The sequence below is a fragment of the Zalophus californianus genome, chromosome X, assembly GCF_009762305.2.
Source record: "Zalophus californianus isolate mZalCal1 chromosome X, mZalCal1.pri.v2, whole genome shotgun sequence".
NCBI lineage: Eukaryota > Metazoa > Chordata > Mammalia > Carnivora > Otariidae > Zalophus > Zalophus californianus.
In genome coordinates this window covers 101,269,095-101,286,836 of record NC_045612.1, presented here as the reverse complement: position 1 = coordinate 101,286,836, position 17,742 = coordinate 101,269,095, and the positions used below count along the sequence as shown (strand labels likewise).

The 17,742-nt window shown below is 37.3% G+C and overlaps 1 protein-coding gene across 2 annotated transcripts in view; it reads right to left on the bottom strand.

Moving 5' to 3' along the window:
• DMD (dystrophin) overlaps positions 1–17,742 on the bottom strand; it is a 2,214,577-nt gene that overhangs the window by 1,527,365 nt on the left and 669,470 nt on the right. For both annotated transcript variants that reach the window (XM_027607979.2, XM_027607980.2), the window contains exons 10-11: positions 6,792–6,980; positions 5,928–6,109 (exon numbers count right to left, since the gene is read on the bottom strand). In XM_027607979.2, the coding sequence (XP_027463780.1) occupies positions 5,928–6,109; positions 6,792–6,980 (371 nt within the window). The remainder of the gene's footprint in view (positions 1–5,927; positions 6,110–6,791; positions 6,981–17,742) is intronic.

Here is a 17,742-nt window from a genome sequence, read left to right as displayed (position 1 = left end):
ATACAACAGAAATTTACAGGGACAATCTATAAAAACGTCTTCACAGGCAACGTGATGACAACTCATATCTTTCAATAATCACTCTCAACATGAATGGCCTAAATGCTCCCATAAAACGGCACAGGGTTGCAGATTGGATAAAAAGACAGGACCCATCCATATGCTGTTTACAAGAGACTCATTTTGAACCTAAAGATACGTCCAGACTGAAAGTGAAGGGATGGAAATCCATCTTCCATGCCCACGGACCTCAAAAGAAAGCTGGGATAGCAATTCTTATATCAGACAAATTAGATTTTAAACTAAAGTCTGTACTTAGAGACAGATAAGGACACTCTATCATTCTTAAAGGGTCTATCCAACAAGAAGATCTAACAATTGTAAATAACTATGCCCCCAACATGGGAGCAGCCATCTACATAACCCAACTGTTAACCAAAATCAAGAGTCATATTGATAACAATACGTTAATTGTAGGAGAACTCAATACTCCACTCTCAGCAATGGACAGATCATCTAAGCAGAAAATCAACAAGGAAACAAGAGCTTTGAATGATACACTGGACCAGATGGACCTCATAGATATTTACAGAACATTCTACCCTAAAACAAAACAACAGAATACTCATTCTTCTCAAGTGCACATGGAACTTTCTCCAGAATAGACCACATACTGGGTCACAAATCAGGTGTCAACTGATACCAAAAGATTGAGATTATTCCCTGCATATTCTCAGACCACAATGCTTTAAAACTGGAACTCAATCACAGGAAAAAATCTGGCAGAAATTCAAACACTTGGAAGCTAAGAACCACTCTGCTCAAGAGTGTTTGGGTCAACCAGGAAATCAAAGAAGAACTTAAACAATTCATGGAAATCAATGAGAATGAGAACACATCGGTCCAAAACCTATGGGATACTGCAAAGGCAGTCCTAAGGGGGAAATACATAGCCATCCAAGCCTCACTCAAAAAAACAGAAAAATCCCGAATTCACCAACTAACCCTTGAACTTAAAGAACTAGAGAAAAAGCAACAAATGATGCCTAAGCCACACACTAGAAGAGAAATAATTAAGATTAGAGCAGAAATCAATGAATTAGAAACCAGAAACACAGTAGATCAGATCAACGAAACTAGAAGTTGGTTCCTTGAAAGAATTAATAAGATTGATAAATCACTGGCCAGACTTATCCAAAAGAAGAGAGAAAGAACCCGAAATAATAAAATGATGAATGAAAGGGGAGAGATCACGACTAACACTAAGGAAATAGAAACAATTATTAGAAATTATTATCAACAACTATATGCCAATAAACTGAGCAATCTGGATGAAATGGAGGCCTTCCTGGAAACCTATAAGCTGCCAAAACTGAAACAGGAAGAAATTGACAACCTGAATAGGCCAATAACCAGTAACGAGATTGAAGCAATGATCAAAAACCTCCCAAAAAACAAGCGTCCAGGGCCTGATGGAGTCCCTGGGCAATTCTACCAAACATTCAAAGAAGAAATAATACCTATTCTACTGAAGCTGTTTCAAAAAATAGAAACAGAAAGAGAACTTCCAAACTCATTCTATGAGGCCAGCATTACCTTAATCCCCAAACCAGGCAAAAACCCCATCAAAAAGGAGAATTTCAGACCAATATCCCTGATGAATATGGACTTCAAAATCCTCAACAAAAGCCTAGCTAATAGGATCCAACAATACATTAAAAGGATCATCCACCACGACCAAATGGGATTTATCCCCGGGATGCAAGGGTGGTTCAACATTTGCAAATCCATCAAGGTGATAGAACACATTAATAAGAGGAGGGAGAAGAACCATATGGTCCTCTCAATTGATGCAGAAAAAGCATTTGACAAAATACAACATCCTTTCCTGATTAAAACTCTTCAGAGTCTAGGGATAGAGGGAACATTCCTCAAGTTCATAAAATTCATCTATGAAAAACCCACCGCGAATATCATCCTCAATGGGGAAAAGCTGAGAGCCTTTCCCTTAAGATCAGGAACACATCGAGGATGCCCACTCTCGCCACTATTGTTCAACATAGTACTAGAAGTCCTAGCAACAGCAATTAGAAAACAAAAAGAAATAAAAGGTACTCAAAATGGCAAAGAAGTCAAACTCTCTCTTTTCACAGACGACATGATACTTTCTGTGGAAAACCCAAAAGACTCCACCCCCAAATTACTAGAACTCACATAGCAATTCAGTAATGTGGCAGGATACAAAATCAATGCACAGAAATCAGTTGCTTTCTTATACACTAACAATGCAACTGTAGAAAGAGAAATTAGAGAAATGATTCCATTTACAATAGCACCAAAAATCATAAGATACCTCGGAATAAACCTAACCAAAGAGGTAAAGGATCTATACTCTAGGAACTACAGAACACTCATGAAAGAAATCGAAGAAGACACAAAAAGATGGAAAAATATTCCATGCTCATGGATCGGAAGAATAAACATTGTTAAAATGTCTATGCTACCCAGAGCAATCTATACCTTCAATGCCATCCCGATCAAAATTCCAATGACATTTTACAAAGTGCTGGAACAAACAATCCTAAAATTTGTATGGAATCACAAAAGACCCCAAATCGCCAAGGAAATGTTGAAAAAGAAAAACAAACCTGGGGGCATCACGTTGCCCGATTTCAAGCTATATTACAAAGCTGTGATCACCAAGACAGCATGGTACTGGCACAAAAACAGACATATAGACCAATGGTACAGAATAGAGAACCCAGATATGGACCCTCAACTCTATGGTCAAATAATCTTTGACAAAGCAGGAAAAAAACATGCAATGGAAAAATGGAAAAAAGACAGTCTCTTCAATAAACAGTGCTGGGAAAATTGGACAGCCACATGCAGAAGAATGAAACTCGACCATTCTCTAACACCATTCACAAAGATAAACTCAAAGTGGATGAAAGACCTCAATGTGAGACAGGAATCCATCAAAATCTTAGAGGAGAACAGAGGCAGTAACCTCTTTGACATCACCCACAGCAACTTCTTTCAAGATACATCTCCAAAAGCTAGTGAAACAAAAGCAAAAATGAACTTTTGGGACTTCATCAAGATCAAAAGCTTCTGCACAGCAAAGGAAACAGTCAACAAAACAAAGAGGCAACCCACAGAATGGGAGAAGATATTTGCAAATGACACTGCAGATAAAGGGCTGGTATCCAAGATCTATAAGGAACTTCTCAAACTCAACACCCAAAAAACAAATAATCAAGTCAAAAAGTGGGCAGAAGATATGAAAAGACACTTCTCTGAAGAAGACATACAAATGGCTAACAGACCCATGAAAAAATGTTCATCATCATTAGCCATCAGGGAAATTCAAATCAAAACCACATTGAGATACCACCTTACGCCAGTTAGAATGGCAAAAATTGACAGGGCAAGAAACAACAAATGTTGGAGAGGTTGTGGAGAAAGGGGAACCCTCTTACACTGTTGGTGGGAATGCAAGTTGGTACAGCCACTTTGGAAAACAGTGTGGAGGTTCCTCAAAAATTTAAAAATAGAGCTACCCTATGACCCAGCAACTGCACTCCTGGGTATTTACCCAAAGACACAGATGTAGTGAAAAGAAGGGCCATATGCACCCCAACGTTCATAGCAGCAATGTCCACAATAGCCAAACTGTGGAAAGAGCTGAGATGCCCATCAGCAGATGAATGGATAAAGAAGATGTGGTCCATATATACAATGGAAAATTGCTCAGCCATCAGAAAGGATGGATACCCAACTTTTACATCAACATGGGTGGGACTGGAGGAGATTATCCTAAGTGAAATAAGTCAAGCAGAGAAAGTCCGTTATCATGTGGTTTCATTTACTTGTGGAACGTAAGGAATAGCAAGGAGGACATTAGTAGAAGGAAGGGAAAGATGATGGGGGGGCGGAATTGGAGACTATGGACTCTGAGAAATGAACAGGGTTCTAGAGGGGAGGGGGGAGGGGGGATGGGTTAGCCCGGTGATGGGTATTAAGGAGGGCACGTACTGCATGGAGCACTGGGTGTTATATGAAAACAATGGATCGTGGATGACCACATCAAAAACTAATGATGTATTGTATGGTGACTAACATAACATAATAAAATTTTAAAAAATAAATAAATAAAACCAAAGTGCCCAAATCTTCCCTGAAGACAAACTGGTTTTTGATGTCAGGTTTAGTTAAGGGCTGATGTTGCCATTTTAGCTTTTCCATCGTCCAGCGGGAAGGGGGTGAGGAAATCACCAGCACACACACACATGCACACACACATTCATACATGTGTATGTGTGTGTGCATGTGTATGTGTATAAATATGGATGTGTGCACTATCATCCATGTATGTGTATCTATGCTGTCATCTATCATGTAATGGTAGCTGTCCCTTTAAGATGGGTTTTTTTAATTAAACTATTTTTTAAAACAGATTAAAAATTGGGAATTTTAATTTTAGGTTGAATTCACGTTTTCTTGTAACTCGGTCTCAAACTGCAATTCTTTAATTGACTGTTATGAACACGTGATACCTTATTATCAGTCTTATTTAAAAAAGGGATTGAGGAACGATGGGGCTCATAAGCCTCCAGAAGAGCATGGGGAAAAGAGAAGGTAGGAAAGAGGACAGTCGTTCCCCCGTGGGGCTTTAAAGACAAGCAAATTTTGTCTGAGGTTGCTTGGTTTAAGTTGCACAGATCGGTAAAAATAGAAGTTGTAACCTGAAGAAGGTTGGGATATGACCACAAGTGGGAGGCTCTACATCTTATAATTTATGATGATAAATGGGTGGAATAAAATCAGTTGACCCTTGGGCATGGGTACTGGGCCAACTCGAGCATTCTAATATGGCTGGGTGTGACTCTCACTTCCAGGGTTTGCTACCGTCATCAAAATGATCACAGCAGGGGAAGATGTCAGGATGTATAGACTAGTATCTCCTGGTTTGGAATACCAATATTTGTGAAAATTCTATCCTATATATGCCTTATTTATTTTTTCAAAAGACATGAGTTTAAAAATGTGTTTCTCCCCCCTCCCTATTGTCACGCTATAATTTAGTACTGAAATAGCAATCTTCCCAGCATATCTAATGAGTTTCTTTGGTCCTATTTTAAAGCTTTTAATCTTCATAAATAATAGCTAAGTAAACTTAAGGCGCCTGGACAATTTCTTTAGCTTAATGTATTCAAATCCACAGTGGCACTTCATTTCTTTTCATTTAAAAATAAATCTATCTTGTCTCAATAGGCTGTACATGAATACACACACCTAACAATATAAATCAAAGCAACATATCCAGAATGATGAGATCTACTTGTTACCTTTAGAAGAAACACACCATTTTCAGAAATGTCTCAAAAAATTCTTTTTTGATAAAGTCAATATATAGTCTTAAAATAATTCACAACCATAGAGTAGTTGCATAAGGATTTTCGAACACAGATGAGAAACATTCTTTCAAGAGGATTTCCATAAACACATGAGAAACTATTTAATATTTTGAGAGTTTTTCCTTCAGAAGAGACGTTTCCTAACAACTGTACCTAATAGGTGATGTTATGTGCATGGCTTCCCATTTATACTTCCAAGACTTCCAGAGTCACATTTAAATTTTGGAGAAAACTGAGAAAATATTAACTATGACACCAATTTTGGCAACTTTTAAAGCAGAGTTCTGTAGATAATGGTCCTTCTATCCAACATCTCCACATTAATTACAAAAGTGAAAAACAAAATGAAACAGACATGAAAATCCAACCAAAACATCCCCTAATAAAAAAAGAAAGCTACATACCTTGGAAACCAACTGAGAATCCCAACTGAAACAAAAAACTGCATCTAAATAATAGTAAGATTCCAAAACTTGCTATTTTTAGGAATTAAAAACAAAGACTTACTTGCTTTGTTTTTCCATGCTTGCTACCCTGAGGCATTCCCATCTTGAATTTAGGAGATTCATTTGTTCTTGTACTTCACTTTCTTCATCTTCTAATAACTTCCCTATTCCAATCAGTTGACTTCCCAGTTGCAGAACATTACCAACCCGTCCCTGATGGGATGTCAAATCCATCATGAACCCCTGACAGGGAAAGAAGGTGACACAAGTTGATACTTTAGGTAAATCCTTATGGTTTTGAATTTTAGTTTTTTTGTAATTTTAAATTTGTAGCCCAGTTAAATTATATTCCCAGTAAAATGATTTCATTTTTTATTTAAGAAAACCCAACATTGTTTTTAATTTGAATTAAGGGCAATTATTAGCTTCAGTCACCTTCTGCAGAAGCAGATCCTGAGATAGGGATTTGTGTGCAAGTGACTTACTAAGTCAAAGCTCCTGGAGAGACAAGCAAAGGAGCCAAAGTAGCAGAAAACAGGACAGGAAAGGAGCAAAAAGCGAGTGAGTGTGTCATTTCAGGAACAGCTCCCACTGCGAGTAGTGTGGCCTGATATCACACAGGTACTCTGGAGTGTAAGTTATATCTTAGCACTGCCTTGACTCAAGAAAAGTGAGCTAGGCTCTCATATCCCTGCAATGAGTCACTGGCAAAAATCAGATCTCAGCAACTTCAAGTGTCATTCTTCAAGGCAGAACTTCAAATGCTGGCTGGTGGAATCCCATGCCCATAAACATTTGTTTCCATCTCAAAACAAAAACTAAATTACCAAAACACAAAGATCTTATAGAGTAATTGAGATAACAAGAGAGACTTGCCATAATGACAAGTCATGAGCTTTGTTTCATAATCGATGTTTTGCTTTACCTCATGAGTATGAAATTGTTCTTTCACTTCTTCTACATCATTAGAAATCTCTCCTTGGGCTTGCAATGTGTCCTCAGCAGAAAGAAGCCATGAGAGTACTTCTTCTAAAGCTGTTTGGTAACTGTCCAGGTTTACTTCAGTCTCCATTAACGAACGGCCAAATGACTTGTCTTCAGGAGCTTCCAAACGCTGAACAATAAAATAAATTGGGTGTTATACAATTAATATCTCTGCAGACTGTTCCAGTATATTACAGTATATATATTATATGATAAATCGATTGAAATATTTAAAATGCTAGAAATGTCCACTTGCATTATCAGAGACATGAACCACAGACACATACAAGAGCAAGTCTGCATTTTAACATCTCACAAATATACACACAAATTCTCAAATGGCAGTTGAAATCTACTTCAAATTAATATTTTATTAAAGCTTTTCTGGATTACTATAAGGAGTGAATTAATACACCATCTCGTCATGTTGTATTTTAAACGCTACTAATTTTCATCCATAGGTAACTTTTTTCATTTCATATTTTCATTCATTTACATATATACATTATTGGTATTATATGTACATACTTTTGCAATGGCATTAAAGGAAACATCTCTTCCCAAGAGGTGGGAATGAAATATTTCTGAAGATTTAAAGAGCAGAAAAGTTATCAGTATGAAAATTAGTGGGTGAAGAAGGTAAAATTTAAAGAGAAATAGCTCATTCATACATCTGAAATTTTTAATAGTATGATGACTTCTATAAATTAAACTTTTATTTCCAGAAGCTCATGGTTTCAGTAGCAAGACATCATCTTAGGAGAAGTAAAATATGAAGTATTCACTTCCACATTTCATTAGCAGGATGTTAAGTAAGACTCCCAACAGTTGTCTTGAAACTCTAAATTTCTCTTGAAACCATAAAGCTGAGAACAACAGGGACAAAGTGGCCATGATTCTAAAGAGAAGATCCAGGCCACCTCTGAAGGTGCTGCTCAAAGGGGACCAGTTTTCTGGTCCCACAAACCTCAATCCACTACCTAGCTCAAAGTTGTAGAAGAAGCATGGAGACTGACTGAAGCAAACTAATGAGAAGACATTCCTGTGGACTAGCTAGAGCACTTATGCATCTCTGTACCTTCTCCCCTCCTTAAGCCAAGTAATGGAGACTTTGGAAGAATCACCTGGAGAGGGTAGGGTAGTTTCCAGGATGGAATACTGACCTCTAAACCTGGCTGTATGTCAGCAGGGATTCCCAAACTATGGAATCAGTACTACCAAGTGGCAGGAGAGAACTCTTGGGATAACCTCTGTGTCTGGTGCTTTAATATGAAGGCAATTGTCAATGGTCAGAATTTAAGCAAATAAAATCTGCATGAATTTTTCCTTGGGTCAAATACACTCGTGGTAGGTGGCTGGGCTTCAAAAATCCTAAGGAAGAACGCACTCAAGAGGGTTTCCTGCTGAAGTAAGGGACAGAGGCAAACTGATGACATAGTTAAGCAGAGCAAAGATATTAGAGAAACATTTGGAGAGGAATCTTCTCTACACCCCAAACATAGCAAGTAAGCACTGGGCCCTAAAAAACAGGGTTCTACAAAGGAAACAAAAGGCAGGATAGAACAACCAGAAGCTACTTGGAAGACTGCATGATCGTGCCTAGGAAAAAGATCCATCCCTTTGATGGCTTTCCTCTGACACGTATGCCTTGAATTTTTAGTCCCTCCCAACGATGGGCCTTATCCCACTGAGCTGCCTGCACCAATCTAATTGTGCTCTTCTGATAAATGCTCCAACTTTAAAACTTTATTATTATAAATTTATTCAACCATCAAGTCCTTTAAGATGAAAAGACATAGGGGCAGTGTGTGGTGTGGTATTTTCACCAAGTGATGCACTCTGCATCTGTTTCTAGAGAACTGACAGAAATATGCCATCCTAAGTCAAAAGCACCCAACTCTACTATCTCTCACAGAGCATATCCTGAGAGAGCTATCTGCATGGGCCCACCTCAAGGTCAAGGCAAATTTCTGAAGGTCTTAGGGGTCTGAACAAATTCCGTGATGTATCTCTTTTCTCCACCCCTAATTACTATTAATAATAAATGTCAAAGTTAGCATTAAAAGGAGAAAAGTCACAAAAAGGTAGCCTGAGACATGTATATAGATAGGACCAGCTTCATGTTGTGCAATCTGAGCAGCTGTACGGTGCCCCAAGGCTCAAAAGGACACCTTGCTTGTTTTATCTGCTTCTTGACATTGCCACCTTAAAATCCTTAATAATTTTATCTCTGAAGTGGGCAATATAAGTGAAGTCCAATAAGGTGACAAAGTGTGCACGTGTGCAGAGGAAATAAGTACAATATGTGTGTTCACCCCCATTTGCATATAGTGTCGCTGATGGTCCCCGAGTAGAGAATGCTGGTGGACACGCAGTACATGGGGGTTTACCAACACTAGAGGCGAGGGCAAGGTTAAGTACGTCTATGAACGAGTGAGGGCACTAACAGCTCCAGGAACTAGCACTTTTCATGTGAAGCAGAACTTGCTTCCAATGCAGAAAGAAGGCAGTTCCAAGAAAACATGAACAACCAAAGAGCCCTTCAATGTCCTTTCTTACTCGTATTTCTTTCCCGTATTAGCCAAAGATTTAGGCTGAAATTCATCACAGAGAAAGAAAGGGAAAGGGCAACCCATAATTCCTTCTCCTTTTGATCCTCCCTCATCTGAACACTGAAGGTAGACAATATTAGGAGACTGCACACCTATCAAGAAGCGAAATTAAAACAGCTAAGTTAGTTGTGCAGTGTTTCCACATTAAGAATGAAATACATAGGCACATATAAGCTACAAAATACAAATTGTGTAGTGTTGGTGATTCCGCATGAGTTACGTGGTCTTATATTTGCATTTACAACTGCAATTGCACAATATAACAATGAGCAGTAAAACTCATGCTAATACTTTAAAATTCTAATTTTCTTTATTCAGTCTGAAGTTAAACAGCAAATAAAAAAACACAAGGGGAAGTCAAGAAAGAGAGACCCATGGAATAAAGGAAATGGTTTTATATTTTAATTTTAACAGCACTTTCCTTCCTGCTTTTTGAACAAGGGGCTCTGTATTTCAGTTTCCACTGTGCTGCATATTGTGCATCCAGCCCTGCGAATAGGTTAAAAAAAAAAAAGTGCAATTCAATCGTGGATATTTTGGTTCCTCTGGGTTACAGGTGAGAGGAGATGGGTGCTTTATTATCATGTACAGTAGAACGTGGGTGTAAAACCCAGGGGCTTGGGAGGTAGTCAGTGTTTGAATCTTTTTTTTTTTTTTAAGATTTTATTTATTTATTTGACAGAGAGAGACACAGCAAGAGAGGGAACACAAGCAGGGGGAGTGGGAGAGGGAGAAGCGGGCTTCCCGCCGAGCAGGGAGCCCGATGCGGGGCTCGATCCCAGGACCCTGGGATCATGACCCGAGCCGAAGGCAGATGCTTAACGACTGAGCCACCCAGGCGCCCTCAGTGTTTGAATCTTGACCCTGGCCTGAGGTCTTGTTACCCTGGGAAGGTTACTTAGCCCCATCATTAGCCTTAGTTTCCTCCTATGCACAACAGGAGCAATAATACTTTCCTAATAAGACTGTGGTATGAATTGAAGAATGGTATATAAAGTATTTAGCAGAATGCCTGACCTTGTGCAAGAACCCAATAAAGTGCATGATAACTGTAATTATTTTTGGTTTCTTATATACGTAAGAACCATTATGAAACACAACCTGCTCCAATATTATTTCTCAAGTCACTGGTCAGACTGCAAAAGCCAGAAAATTATTGTAGAAAAAAAATGATCTGAAAAACTTCTAAGAGTAAACATCAATTAAATCAAACCTTTCTGAAACTTGAACATCAACCTAGCTCCTACATAAAAGTTCTAAAAATCATTAATAATCTTGATTTCAAATTATCTTCTCAAAATGGTCAACTGTAAACAACACTATTACTCAAATAACACAACACTACATTTTCCCAGTGTACAATTTGGATTAGAAAAGTAAACACTCCCATCGAGAGATAAGTGGATAAAGAAGATGTGACATATATACACAATGGAGTATCACTCAGGCATAAAAGAGGAGGAAATCTTGCCACTTGTGACAACACGGATGGACCTAGAGGGTATTATGCTAAGTGAAATAAGTCAGAGAAAGACAAATACCATATGACTTCATTTATATGTGGAATCTAAAAAACAAAACAGAAACAGACTCATAAATACAGAAAACACACTGGTGGTTGTTGGAGGGGGGATGGGTGAAATAAAGAAGAGGGTGAACAGGTACAAACTTCCAGTTATAAAATGCATAAGTCATGGGGATGTAAAGGACGGCATAGGGAATATGGTCAATAATACTGTAATAACACTGGTGACAGATGGTAACTATGGTGATCACTTCATAATGTATATAAATGTCAAATCACTAGTCGTACACCAGAAACTAGCATAATATTGTATGCCAACTATGCTTCAATAGAAATAAAATAAATAAAATAAACACTTCATGATTTACTGATATTTACAGAGGCTTGAAATTTTGGAGACAATTTTAAAAGGCAAATCTTTATAGTCAAGGACATGGTGTCTAGTACTCATAAATTCTGAATCTAAAAGTTTTGTCGGAGGATGTTCATAAAACACAAACATTGCAAAGACAGCCTTATTAAAGCTAAATTCAAACATGAATAAGCTGTGTAAAATAACACAAATAACTCAATTAATCATTATTTACATCCATAAATTCAACTCTACATATATATATATAGATGATTATGGTCAAAATTGTCAGCTGGGGTCTGGGTAATTCTTCCTTTGTCTAGACCACTATTTTTCAAATTTGTTAGTCATGATCCATCAGTGATTCATGAAATCATTTTAGTGGGGCATGATCAGGAATATTTAATGGGTCACGACCAGGAATATTCTATTTAAAATTAAATAAAATAAATAATATTAGTCTATGTCATTTATATTAAGGATTAATATTGTTTTGTGAATTTTTGCTTCAGATATGCCTATCTATGTATCTATGTGTACATATATATATTCTGGATCAAGATGAAAAAATCATTTTCTGTAGTTCATGAAACAAAATTGGAAACAGTTCTAGAATTTCAGCACAGGAAAACCCATGATAGAAGAAATGTACTTGAATTTCACATTTGCACATTTTTCAATAGAACCCTTGGAACACAACCCATTCTTTACAAATCCATCTTTAACACTGGTGGTTCCCAAGCTCCTTGGGAACTTCCCAGGTGTAATCCAAAATTGATCCCTGTATGTGGAGGGCAGGGAAAGACCAAATAAAGATGCAGGCCACTCCAGATTGGCAGGTGGCAAGTTTAATAAGCAAGGGAACTTACATACAAGCCTTGTTTATAGAGAGACCTTAACAGGGTTCAGTCACATATACGGTCCAGATGGGCTCAACATCAAATCACTCTGTCAAGGCTGCATCCTTGGAGCAGCTCTAGAAGTGGGGAAGGCAAGTGGAATACACATTCTAAGGTCAGGGGAGGGTGTGAAGGGACAAGGGGTCTCCAATTGCCATTGTCCAGCTCAGGGGTCAACAGGCAGTCCAGTCCTCTCAAGGACCTCCCCCAACAAACAGAGAACTTAGAGATATGTAGAGAGGCTAATACTTTTGGTTTCAGCTCCCCCAAATATACATTCTTTGCCCTAGTATTTCATATTTCGCCTAAGCTTGTGGCTCGTTCATACATATCATGGCATCAAAAAAATTTTCTAGGAAACTTGATATTTGCTTTTTATAGATGATCTATGCATAAGGAAGCAATACCAATCATTTCATGAATGAAGATGCCAGTATCATCAACTGGAACTAATTTTTTTTCCCAGGCATCAATCTTGTTTTAATTTCTGTCTTTATTGTGGTGGTTTATGTTTCTCTGCAGTATATTGGGCAAATAATGATTCAGATGAGAAGCATAACAATGAATGGATGAAACAATTCTGGTGGTTTTCAACATTAAGAACATTAAAATTTATTCAACATTATCCACAGACCTCAGAGACTTAATGATTGTGCTTTTACATGAAGACTTTACAGATTCCTTTGTTCCTTGAAGATGCTGCTATTGCATGAAGGTGGAAGAGTAGAGAGGAGAAATGAAGTAATGAGAGAAGACAAATGAATCTATGTGAGTCCTGCAACGTCTAGGACAAACATCTGGAAACTGATTTCCAGTGATAGAAACTGTCGTAATAAAATACAGAGCAACAGCCTTAACACTACTCCATGCATAACTTTTTTTTTAAAACCCAGTTTACTATCTGTCTGATCTCGGGTAAGTTATTTAACCTCCAGGCATCTCAGTTTCCCCATCTGTCAAACAAAGAAAATAAAAATATATCTCCACAGGACTGTTGAAAAGATTATATGAGATGATGCATGTAAAATTCTAAGCACATTCTAGTTTCCAAGAAATGTTCCACAATGCCTGTATTTGGGGACCAATGTTCATTGAAATGGCAAATGACTTTTATGAGGAAACACAGTTGAATGAGCTGTGTGTATTTTTAGAAGCATGATTTTGGCAATTCAAACTGAGATAAGTCATCAAATGGCTACATATAAGTAGTGAAACCAGCAATCCAGCAAACCACAAAGCTCTCAGAAAAATAGCTGGGACGTTTCCAGAGGGCACGATCTATTACTCAGTAGTTCTATATTTCTGTTGAAACCGATCTATTTTGGCAACTTCCCCAAATGCAACCTTAAAATGTGATGTGAGTTTTAACCTGGATAAAAACAGTTTTATTGTTCTTGAATGTATAAACACTTCAAGAACATTTGAAAATTTTATCACTTAGCTCCTTTAAATCTGTCATACTTTTTTATACAGTCAAGTCAATGCATGGATGGTGAATTTTTTGGTGCATTCTATAATCTTTTTATTCTTCAGTGAAAGATTATTTGAAAGCTGAAGGATTACAGAGGGATAACCAAGTGGTTCTTTTACTAAATAACAGGAGAATAGTTCACAGGAACCAGGATTAGTATGTGGCAAAATTCTCACCACATTTTCACTGTGTTTCCTCAGAGATATAACATGTAAACCAGGGTATTATTTAAAGGATAAAAAATGATTACAGAAGTGATTTATGAGAAATTAATCCATCATGCAACACTGTACATGACATTCACGGTGATTTTTAATACTGCTTGTATCTGAAATTCACTTCCAAGCTATGCCTTAATGAGGATTTAGAAAAAATTATGGTCTGCTGTTATGGCAATATTAAAACAATCACAACAGCAACAACTACATCTATAAAAGCAATAACAACAGCTGTTATTATTTATTGGGCACTTAGTGTCAGTCAATTGCTAGGCACTTAATGTGCGCTATATCATTTTTCACCACAACACATCAGGATGACAGAGCATAGTAGGATGAGGAACTGGGAGCAGAAAAATTAAAGAATATAGCAAAGGTCACAGAGGTAATTGGCTCTTCTCTGATTTCAAACCAAGTTGATTGGATTACAAACACATATCTTTACCACAATTTGATACATCTCTATTAATGAAGAAAATGAGTTCAGAATCTATGAAACAGGATGTGGGGGGGGTAACTGGGTGATGGGCACTAAGGAGGGCACTTGATGTAATGAGCACTGGGTGTGATATGCAACTGATGAACTCTACCTCTGAAACTAATAATACACTCTATGTTAATGAATTGAATTTAAATAAAATAAAATTAAAAAACAATCTATGAAACATTATCTCCACAAAATATCTTAAGACTTCTTAAAAATAAAATAAAAATGTATATATAATTTGTCTATAACTCTGTGTAGTGATGGGTGTTAAGTAGACTACTGTGATCATTTTACATTATCGCGAATCATTATGTTGTATGAAGGTGGTGTACACCTGAAACTAATATGTTATATTACAATTACATCTCAATAAAAATGAAAATAATAAAAAAATTATTAGGGTAAATTATAGCTCAGGTTCATTTAAAAAAGTTATTGAACATTCTATTTTTTAAGCTTTATTTTTTTTTATTATGCTCGGTTAGCCACTGTATAGTACATCATCAGTTTTTGATGTAGTGTTCAGTGATTCATTCTAACCCAAATCTCCTTAGTCACTTGGGAAGGATTTCAATTTCAAACAGCAACTGTATTGCAAGTTGTCTTACGCCAAGTATATGAGTCCATTTAAAGAAAGCTAAAAGGAAAAGTTGATAAAAGATGATCAAAGCCATTCCATTCAGATTATAGTTCAGCTAATCAATTTTGTCTTGAAAAATTATCCATGAATTTTTTCTTTTCTTCACTTCCACAATTTCAGAATCAATGGTTTTGAAACTACTGAAAACACAATACCTGGGCCTCATAATGTTAGTGAGTCAGGAATCAAATGTAGAGTTCAGAATAACAGTTGCAAGACAAAGACACTGATACCACACCGAAGAAGGGGACAACAAAAGGCAGAAATGTGATATAGGCCAGGTGATGGTGTTGACTCTCTTTTGTAAGACAGAGGAAGATGAGCAAAAAGTAAAGCTTATATCAATATTTTCTAAAGGAAGACATGTGCCAAACCACCGTTTGAACCCTATACCTTCTACAATTCCTATCACTTGCCTTTCATTTTTAATATCAGCTAAGCTGATTTTCTTCACTATTACAGAATGTCTTGCAGAAATGCTATATTGTGCTTAGCATGCTCTGCTTAAGAAGACAGAAGAAGTATATCTTCTGCCTACACGTGTGTTTTATATATATGTGTATATTCACATAAAAAAATCTTACCCCAAAATCTATTACACAAATGGTTATGGAACCAAAGTGTTCATCTTGATGCCTAGAGAAAATTGGCCACTGCAAAGACTGCTGGTCCTTCAATATCTGTCCTCCTCCACTTCTTATATAGGAGAAAGTACAGGTGACACTTGGCTATCCAGAATATAAAGTATGGTTCCCAGCTTCCCTTGCAGTTAGGTGGGGCATGTGCCCAAACACTGGCGAGAGGAATAGGACATGTGCAACTTCTTTTTCAAGACTTAAGAAGAATCAGTATGCTCTCCTCTTTGTACTTTCCTCCTTCCCACAGTCTGTCATCCAGACATGACGGAGAGCTATCCTTGATCATGGGGATGAAGTCACTATCTGGGGATGAACAGAGCAACATGACAAAAGGATCTTGGTTCCTGGAGGAGCAGAGCTTTCCTACAAAGCCTGGACCAGCCAAATCTAGATAATTCTGAAAGAGAAATAAACTTGTTCCTTAGATAATCCATTTCTATTTTGTATCTTTGTTACTTCTACAAAACTTATAACCCATCTAATACACTAGCATGTCCTAAGTTTCTAGGAGCTGAGACCTTACTGTAAAGATATATGTATTTCTAAGAGCTAATAAAACAAAGAGGCAACCCACAGAATGGGAGAAGATATTTGCAAATGACACTACAGATAAAGGGCTGGTATCCAAGATCTGTAAAGAACTTCTCAAACTCAACACCCAAAAAACAATTAATCAAGTCAAAAAGTGGGCAGAAGACATGAACAGACACTTCTCCAAAGAAGACATACAAATGGCTAACAGACCCATGAAAAAATGTTCATCATCATTAGCCATCAGGGAAATTCAAATCAAAACCACATTGAGATACCACCTTACGCCAGTTAGAATGGCAAAAATGGACAAGGCAAGAAACAACAAATGTTGGAGAGGTTGTGGAGAAAGGGGAACCCTCTTACACTGTTGGTGGGAATGCAAGTTGGTACAGCCACTTTGGAAAACAGTGTGGAGGTGCCTCAGAAAATTAAAAATAGAGCTACCCTATAACCCAGCAACTGCACTCCCGGGTATTTACCCCAAAGACACAGAGGTAGTGAAAAGAGGGGCCATATGCACCCCAATGTTCATAGCAGCAATGTCCGCAATAGCCAAACTGTGGAAAGAGCTGAGATGCCCTTCAGCAGATGAATGGATAAAGAAGATGTGGTCCATATATACAATGGAATATTGCTCAGCCATCAGAAAGGATGAATACCCAACTTTTACATCAACATGGATGGGATGGAGGAGATTATGCTAAGTGAAATAAGTCAAGCAGAGAAAGTCAATTATCATAGGGTTTCACTTATTTGTGGAACATAAAGAAGAGCATGGAGGACGTTAGGAGAAAGAAGGGGAAAATGAAGGGGGTAAAATCGGAGGGAGAGACGAACCATGAGAGACTATGGACTCTGAGAAACAAACTGAGGGTTCTAGAGGGGAGGGTGGTGGGGGGATGGGTTAGCCCGGTGATGGGTATTAAGGAGGGCACGTACTGCATGGAGCACTGGATGTTATACAAAAACAATGAATCGTGGATCATCACATCAAAAACTAATGATGTATGGTGACTAACATAATGTAATAAAATTTAAAAAATAAATTTAAAAAAGAGCTAATATGTGACTTTAAAATAACCTTTCTACCATAAAATCATATGTCTGTCTGCTTAATTTACCCTCCTTCTCTGGAACATATTCTCAATGAAGGTTCCAGTTCATTTTGTTTCATCATTTTTCAATCCATATATTTTTTTAATTTTTTCCCAGATTTACTGATATAGGTGACATACTACATTGTGTTAACTATATATATATATAGTCATATATATAGTTATATATATATTACAATATAACTACCGGTGTAGCTTTAGATAACATCTCCATCATTTCACATAGTTACCATTTCTTTTTCTGTGGTGAGAACATTTATGATCTACTCTCTTAGCAACTTGCAAGTACATAAAATAGTACATACCTTGAGACATTACACAAGTTTCTATATTCTTTGAAGGCAGGGACTCTGTCCCATGCTTTACAAAAAACACAACACAAACATAACTAATAAATACTA